This window comes from Vitis riparia, chromosome 5, assembly GCF_004353265.1.
Source record: "Vitis riparia cultivar Riparia Gloire de Montpellier isolate 1030 chromosome 5, EGFV_Vit.rip_1.0, whole genome shotgun sequence".
Classification (NCBI taxonomy): domain Eukaryota; kingdom Viridiplantae; phylum Streptophyta; class Magnoliopsida; order Vitales; family Vitaceae; genus Vitis; species Vitis riparia.
Genome location: NC_048435.1, coordinates 10,419,912 through 10,428,696, shown reverse-complemented (window position 1 = coordinate 10,428,696; position 8,785 = coordinate 10,419,912). Strand labels below are relative to the sequence as shown.

Sequence of the window (8,785 nt, the reverse complement as noted above, 5' to 3'; positions counted from 1 at the left end):
TTATAAATAAAATTATCAATATTTCAAAATAAAAATATTAATATTTTTATCATGTCTTTTATGTTATTAAAAACATTCAAATTAGATACATTTATATAAAATTTACTTTTAAATTCTAAATATTATTATTGAATGCTATAAATTATATCACACTTATATTCATTTCTTTGACAAAACAACATCAATGTATATATTGTCACTTCTTATATGCATTTTTTTTATAATTGTTCTAAATATTTTTATAAATTTTGAATAATTTTTGTCTTATTCATATTTTATTTTAGAATATCTATTAATATTTTTTGATATATCTCAATATATTCGTAAAATTGATTCACTGATATATTTATAAAAATTTGATATTTTTCATAAAAATTAAAACAAAAAATTATTGAACAAAAGATATTCTATAAATTCAAGTTATAAAATATCAAAATAAATATTACATAGAAAAGGAACTAATATAAACTAAATAAGGATCAAGTTGTAGAACTAAGATTCTCTTTTATATATTATGGAAAATTCTACAGTGCCGTTGGAGGTAAGTGGTAAAAAAAAAAAAAAAACCAGTTTAGAGTTCCTTACCTCGATTCCATCCACTAGTCAACAAGACCTCTGCTACCCACCGCCTCTTCTTCAACCCCTGTCTATCCTGCACACCGTCTTCCCTGCCATCTTCTCTACATCCCTTAACTGCAGTCTCCAACACAAAGGGAATGGAGCAAGGATCTTCCCCCACCAAAAGGTAAAATATGTGTGAGTTTCTCTTAGAATTTATATACAAAGAAATTTCTCAAAGAGGGCTTTATATACGTTTTTCTTTTCTTTTACGACTGCAGATGAAACTTTTCAGCTGAACCTCCCTCCCAGCTTGGATTTTTGTTCATGGTGAAGAGGTCTGGAGCCGATAGTCATTGAGCATCTAAGGACCCTCTCTCTGATTTCTTAGATTCCAAACTCCCTTGTAATTTTGGTTCAAGGCATCCAAAAATGGCTTCTTCCAGTACCCATAGAGCCTCTTCTTCGACTACTTCCATTTCTCATAATTATGATGTGTTCTTGAGTTTTAGAGGTGGCGATACTCGCAGAAATTTCACTGATCATCTATATACCACATTGACTGCATATGGAATTCAAACTTTCAGAGATGATGAAGAACTTGAGAAAGGAGGAGATATTGCATCTGATCTCTTGAGAGCTATAGAAGAATCGAGGTTTTTTATTATTATTTTCTCAAAAAATTATGCTTACTCCAGATGGTGTTTAAATGAACTCGTAAAGATCATTGAACGCAAGAGCCAAAAGGAATCAATGGTTCTACCAATTTTCTTCCATGTGGATCCATCTGATGTACGAAACCAAAGGGGAAGTTTCGGAGACGCACTTGCCTACCATGAAAGAGATGCAAATCAAGAAAAGAAGGAGATGATACAAAAGTGGAGGATTGCCTTGAGAGAAGCAGCTAATCTATCTGGATGCCATGTGAATGACCAGTAAGTATGAAATTGTTAACAAAATCTTTCATTTTTCCCTTGTGTTGGTCCAAAAATACAAGTATCAAAATTTAACCCTTTTATAATTTTCTTTAAAGCAAATCATATTTAAGTTCCCAATCAACAAGCAAATCATGAAATTCTCCACATTCACTCATTTCCTGATTCCTCTATGAAAATGCCAAATTAATTGGCAGGCTAAAAACAGAGTCTTTGCAACATTAGTAAGTATTGGTAAGTCAATAAAACCTAAAGACAAGTGAAATTGAGGAATCATAAGCAAGTTGTTTGTGAAATAAAAGTTAAAAGAAGGCATTAGCTTGTTCATAGGGGAGTCCTACACAATGCTCTAACAGTAAGAGTATTGAAAATTTGCAACTTGGCACATTAGTAGTTTGATACTTACAAATTTTGAAGCTTAAATATGTAAGTAAATTGGCTTGACCCCTTTCTTTTTCATTCCATTGCTTCTAATTCAGTAATATTGGACATTGCCATACACAACTAAATTTATTATATTTTGCAACTCATTCTAACTCATCATTGTACTTAATTTATATGATTGGCAGGTATGAGACTCAGGTTGTCAAGGAAATTGTTGATACAATCATTAGAAGATTAAACCATCAACCTTTAAGTGTGGGAAAGAACATAGTTGGAATTGGTGTTCATTTGGAAAAATTGAAATCGTTGATGAACACTGAGTTAAATATGGTTAGTGTGGTGGGGATATACGGAATTGGTGGGGTTGGCAAGACTACTATCGCCAAGGCTATTTATAATGAGATCTCACATCAATATGATGGTAGTAGCTTTCTTATAAATATCAGAGAGAGATCCAAAGGTGATATACTTCAGTTACAACAAGAACTTCTTCATGGTATCTTGAGGGGAAAAAATTTTAAAATAAACAATGTTGATGAAGGAATTAGTATGATAAAGAGGTGTCTAAGATTCAATAGAGTTCTTGTTATTTTTGATGATGTGGATGAGTTGAAACAACTAGAATATTTGGCTGAAGAGAAAGATTGGTTACGGGCAAAAAGTACAATCATCATTACATCTAGAGACAAACACGTGCTTGCTCAATATGGAGCGGATATACTATATGAGGTTTCAAAATTAAACCAGGAAGAAGCTATTGAGCTCTTTAGTTTGTGGGCCTTTAAACAAAATTGTCCCCAAGAAGTTTATAAAAACCTCTCATACAATATCATAGATTATGCTGATGGCCTTCCGTTAGCACTTAAAGTTTTAGGTGCTTCTCTTTTTGGAAAGAAAATAAGTAATTGGGAAAGTGCACTGTGTAAGCTAAAAATAATACCCCACATGGAAATTCACAATGTACTTAGAATAAGTTTTGATGGACTTGATGATATAGAAAAGGGGATATTTTTGGATGTTGCATGTTTTTTCAAAGGAGATGACAGAGATTTTGTTTCAAGAATATTGGGCCCTCATGCAGAGCATGCAATAACAACTCTAGATGATAGATGTCTCATAACTGTTTCAAAAAACATGCTAGATATGCATGATTTAATACAACAAATGGGTTGGGAGATTATTCGTCAAGAATGTCCTGAAGACCCTGGAAGAAGGAGTAGATTGTGGGATTCTAATGCCTATCATGTGCTAATAGGAAATACGGTAAGAGTCAAATGCATGAACTTGTTTATATACGTGTGTATGCAAGCTTCAATACAATTATTATTTTTTCATAAATTAGCCGTGTGTATAACTCAATTAAGTCTAATGCATCTTTTGTTTTGCCTACTCGTCTTATATTTTTCAGGGGACACGAGCAATTGAAGGACTATTCTTAGATAGATGTAAATTTAATCTGTCACAGCTTACTACGGAATCTTTCAAAGAGATGAATAGACTTAGACTGCTCAAAATCCATAACCCTCGTGAAGACCAGCTATTTCTTAAAGACCATCTTCCAAGGGACTTTGAATTCTCTTCTTATGAGTTAACATATCTACATTGGGATGGATACCCTTTAGAATCTTTGCCAATGAATTTTCATGCAAAGAACCTTGTTGAACTCTTATTAAGGGGCAGCAATATAAAGGAAGTTTGGAGAGGGAATAAGGTATTGTTATTATTATTTAGTTACAGTTTAATTTTATATTCATTTTTAACGTTTATGTAAATTCATCTATTGAAAAAAATTGTTGTGTTACAGCTTCATGACAAGTTGAGGGTTATTGATCTCAGTTTCTCTTTCCATCTCATCGGAATCCCAGACTTCTCAAGTGTGCCAAACTTAGAGATTCTAATTCTAGTAGGTTGTACAATGCATGGTACTTAAAAGATTGGTGCAGCTAGCAGTATTATAACTACTAAAATTAACTTGGTTTTTTTTTTCCCCCTTTAATCTAGCAGGGTGTGTAAACTTGGAGCTTCTTCCAAGAGGCATTTACAAGTTGAAACACCTTCAAATTTTGTCTTGCACTTGCTGTTCAAAGCTAGAGATATTTCCAGAAATCAAGGGCAATATGAGAAAGCTAAGGGTGCTTGATTTGAGTGGAACAGCTATAATGGACTTACCATCATCAATTACACATCTAAATGGTCTTCAAAGTCTCCTACTTGAAGGGTGTTCAAAGCTCCACAAAATCCCTATTCATATTTGCCACTTATCATCATTGAAAGTATTGGACCTAGGTCACTGCAACATAATGGAAGGAGGAATTCCTAGTGATATTTGCCATTTATCATCATTACAGAAACTAAATCTGGAACGGGGCCATTTTAGTAGCATACCTACTACCATCAATCAGCTTTCCAGGCTGGAAGTCCTTAACCTTAGTCACTGCAACAATCTTGAACAAATTCCAGAGCTTCCATCATGTCTACGGCTTTTAGATGCACACGGTTCAAATCGCACTTCATCAAGAGCCCCGTTTTTGCCATTGCATTCTCTGGTCAATTGCTTCCGGGCACAGGTATGGTTTTCATGTCACACTAGTTTTTTGCAGACTCTATATTTACATGGTGCTTTGGTGCAGGATTGGAAGAGCACTAGTTTTAGGGATTCTTCCTACCAAGGCAAGGGAACTTGTATTGTTCTTCCCGGAAGTGATGGCATTCCCGAATGGATATTGAATCCGGGAGATAATTTTTCTAGCGTAACAGAGCTCCCTCAGAATTGGCACCAAATTAATGAGTTTTTAGGATTTGCTATATGCTGTATTTATGTTCCACTTGCTGATGAATCTGAGGACATACTCGAAAAGGAATCTGCACATGGGCCCGACAATGAATCAGACAATAAATCTGAGGATGAATCTACTCATACATGGGAGAATGAAACAGATGATAAATCTGTGGCTGAATCTTTTTGTGAGAATGAACATAAACATACGCATTCTTGTCATCTGCGGTGTTTTCTGAGTGCTCTTGGTGATCGTTTTGATTTTCAAATGGTAGATCGTGCCAGCTTTCAATCCACTTGTTTTTGCTATAAAGAAGACAAGGACGAAGACGATGAGAGTGTATCAGGTCAAACGTGGGTGGTTTGCTATTCCAAGGCGGCTATTCCGGAAATGTTTCACACTTATCAATTGACTGAAATTTTGGCTCGATTTCACAATTATTCTGAGAAAGCCTTGAAAGTAAATGAGTATGGAGTCCGCCTTATATACTCCCAAGACCTTCAACACAGCCACGAGGATGCAGATGTTAGAATATGCAGGGAATGCCGACAGGATGGGACGCTCCGACGGAAGTGCTGTTTTAAGGGCAGTGATATGAATGAAGTACCCATTATCGAGAATCCCTTGGAACTTGATAGTTTATGTCTGCGGGATTGCAAAAATCTTACGAGTCTGCCCAGTAGCATTTTTGGTTTCAAATCCCTTGCAACTCTCTCCTGCTCTGGCTGTTCACAACTAGAGAGCTTTCCAGAAATCCCGCAAGATATGGAGAGCTTGAGAAAGCTTTTTTTAGACGGAACCGCCATAAAAGAGATACCATCATCAATTCAACATCTAAGAGGGCTTCAATATTTGCATCTCAGCAACTGCAAAAACCTTGTAAATCTTCCTGAGAGTATTTGTAATTTGACATCTCTTAAACAGCTCCATGTCCAAAGCTGTCCAAAGTTCAAGAAATTGCCAGACAACTTGGGGAGACTACAATCTTTACTTCATCTTAGTGTTGGGCCTTTAGATTCAATGAATTTTCAATTGCCGTCTTTGTCCGGTTTATGCTCCTTGAGGGAATTACAGCTTGAAGCCTGCAATATAAGGGAAATTCCCAGTGAAATTTGTTACCTATCATCACTGGTAATATTATGTTTGGGGGGGAACCACTTTAGTCGCATACCTGATGGGATCAGTCAACTTTACAACCTAAAACATCTTGATTTGAGTCACTGCAAGATGCTTCAACATATTCCAGAACTTCCATCACGTTTAAGGTGTCTAGATGTCCATCACTGTACATCCCTGGAAAATTTATCCAGTCAATCAAATCTACTCTGGTCTTCTTTATTCAAATGTTTTAAATTCAAAATTCAGGTATGGTTTTCATATATCATTTAACCTTTCTTTTCTTATAGACAAAATTCAGAGGGTAATTTTTGTGCAGGGGCGTGAATTTAGAAGAAGTGTCAGAACTTTTTTTGCTGAAAGTAATGGGATTCCGGAGTGGATAAGCCATCAGAAAAGCGGGTTCAAAATAACAATGAAACTTCCTTGGAGTTGGTATGAAAACGATGACTTCTTGGGCTTTGTTCTGTGCTCTCTTTATGTTCCACTTGAGATTGAGACCACAACACATAGGACTTTCAGCTGTATATTGAATTTCGGTGATGATAGTGATTCTTTTCTCTTTGATGATCTGCGATTGGATCAAATTTGTGAATGCTGCTATTATGAAGATGCATCAAATCAAGGGTTGTTGGTATATTATTCTAAGTCGGATATTCCCGAGAAATTTCACTCAAATGAATGGAGAACCTTGAACGCTTCATTTAATGTCTACTTTGGTATTAAACCAGTGAAAGCGGCGAGGTGTGGCTTCCACTTTCTATATTCCCACGATTATGAACAGAACAATCTCACAATGGTACAAGGTAGCAGTTCTTCTCATGTGGATTTGGGTGGCCATAGATCAGCTGTACAAGAAACCAATAGTACTCATTCTCAGAGAAGCTGTGACGCGAGATCAACTGTAGAAGATACGAATACTGATGTGGAGAGACACTGTGATGGCACCACCCTGATTGATGGTATTGGTGTTGATGCCCAAGACCATGAAATGGACCGTATGCACAGGTGGCTGGAGCTTCTTTGCAAATTTGTTCATTGGATATGCTGTACAAGACACTAATTTCAAGTAACAGAATTGTTGATGTTGACCAAACATTTATCTCAACTTTTTGGTAAGCCACCTTCCTTTTCTCTTAGTTTCTATTCTATATGCCTTGGTGATTTCAAGGGGTATTCAAAAACCATTTTTATTGGGACCTATTTTAGGTCATTTTAAGGACAAGCTTGATTGCATTGTTAACTTTTTTGAAGATCAAACATTTTGTTGGATAAGTTGGTGCGCATCAAGCTTTGATGGGATATTCCAAGCTGCTAAATACATAATGTCAAATGTCCGACCTCTATCGGTTAAGCTATGGTTATCCTTATTAATCAAGGCAAGTCAAATACTTCAAACCAATTTCTAAATTTCGATTAAAGTCATGCCAATTTGAACTCATTCTTTTGTACTATACATAATTCTTAGTGTAAAGAGAGAATCTCCGAGCTAGAATGAGCAATCAAATTAGGTGGGAAAGAACATTTCAATTACAAGTATTTTGTTTTGGAATACTTTAAGATGCATGTTGGTATTTGTTCCTATGTATTTCAAATAAGCAAAAATATAAAATTATGGCATTGCATTTCTTATCTAAAGCTAATGTTGGGATTGATTCTTTAGTTCATAAGTTATTACTTTTGAAGCATTGAACATTTTGTGAAACTAGCTCATTATAGAAAATTATATAATTTAATGTCTTAACCCCGAGTTTGATTGATATCCAAGTGGAATATCTCAAGCAATTGAACATGAAAATTTGATATGATTATTAAAAGGCCCAAAACTAGATTGATCAACCCATACATCCTTATTTATTCAGGCTAGTTAGACGGTACAAGGAAATTTTCAATTTTGATTAGACTCTTATCGAGTTGAATTGACACACTTTTTAATTTGCTCCTCCATTTTTTTTATTTTTTTATTTAAATCTCAAAGGGAAAGAGAATGTCAAATTAAGAACGAACAATCAAATTCAAAAGGAGAAGAACATCTTGATTTCAAAATTTTCATTTCAAATGTTTTGAGAGTGGTATATGTCCCTATCTATTACGAGTTAAAGACAAAATTATGGTATTGATTTTGCTTGATTAAAACCTTTATGGAATTCATTCTTTAATTCACAAGTAATGGATGTATACATCTTTGTGTGAATTATAAGCATATTTAAATTCTTTAGTCACATTATTTGAATATTTTGGAAAGATGATTTAAGTATTTTTATATTTTGTTAATATATGATTTCATATGTGGAAGTAACTTTTATTGATTGTTTGCAATATGATAATGATGCAAACCAATCGACAAAAAGTTTATGATGTATTTAATAAAAAAGTAATGAAATTATATAAAATTTTAATATATGGTTATGATCACTTTTAAGTAGAAATTCCTAAAGACAATCAAAACAAGTACACATTTCAGTGTGAGTATTTAGAAACACATTGGATGAGCTATTCTTATACTCAACTTACAAGTAGAGAAAAGCAGGAATCATAAGTGAACAACCAAAGTATGACTATTGATATTCACATAATGCATATATTATAACTTCTTTCTATACTCATCGGGTAAATTATGCTATTCTAGAAACGACCTATAAACTAACTAGCGTGTTCATAATATTTAAATAAAGGTAATGAAATTTAAACCCTTATCTAAACAATTAGGAATGCATTCACGAAAATAAGGCATAAATAAAATTTAAATTCTTTTAATTTGTGGATACAGCCAAGTAAAATCATGGATACAACCACATCTAGATTTTCTTGTGTGTTAAAATCTAGCCATATTAAAAATGTCCTCATGTTCATTCTCATGATCAATAAAAAAAACAACTTTAATTATAGGATCTTTTTTAGAGTTGTAATGAACTTTTTGTAATGAACCGGTGATGTCATAAATATTTAATTTATATATTATTAAAATTAAAAATAAATTATAAAATTTTAATATATATATATATATATATATAT

General features: G+C 33.9%; 1 protein-coding gene across 3 annotated transcripts; it reads left to right on the top strand.

Moving 5' to 3' along the window:
* Positions 1-613: 613 nt before the first annotated feature.
* LOC117914678 (disease resistance protein RUN1-like) lies at positions 614-7,390 on the top strand. 3 transcript variants are annotated; one of them, XM_034830113.1, is made up of 10 exons: positions 614-745; positions 840-1,493; positions 2,063-3,140; positions 3,286-3,588; positions 3,682-3,784; positions 3,882-4,444; positions 4,508-4,841; positions 4,929-6,019; positions 6,090-6,885; positions 7,025-7,390. In XM_034830113.1, exons 2-9 carry the CDS (start codon positions 991-993, stop codon positions 6,831-6,833), a joined length of 4,719 nt encoding a protein of 1,572 aa, XP_034686004.1. In that variant the 5' UTR covers positions 614-745; positions 840-990; the 3' UTR covers positions 6,834-6,885; positions 7,025-7,390. The 3 variants fall into 3 exon arrangements, with proteins under 3 accessions (XP_034686004.1, XP_034686002.1, XP_034686003.1); XM_034830111.1 differs by having other exon boundaries at positions 4,508-6,019; XM_034830112.1 differs by lacking the exon at positions 7,025-7,390 and having other exon boundaries at positions 4,508-6,019; positions 6,090-7,013.
* Positions 7,391-8,785: the final 1,395 nt, after the last annotated feature.

Coding starts and splice junctions, on each gene's coding strand:
- LOC117914678 (XM_034830111.1), top strand. CDS start 991: ATGGCTTCTTCCAGTACCCATAGAGCCTCTTCTTCGACTACTTCCATT. Junction 3,589..3,681: donor AAGTTTGGAGAGGGAATAAG/GTATTGTTATTA, acceptor GTTGTGTTACAG/CTTCATGACAAGTTGAGGGT. Junction 6,020..6,089: donor GTTTTAAATTCAAAATTCAG/GTATGGTTTTCA, acceptor ATTTTTGTGCAG/GGGCGTGAATTTAGAAGAAG.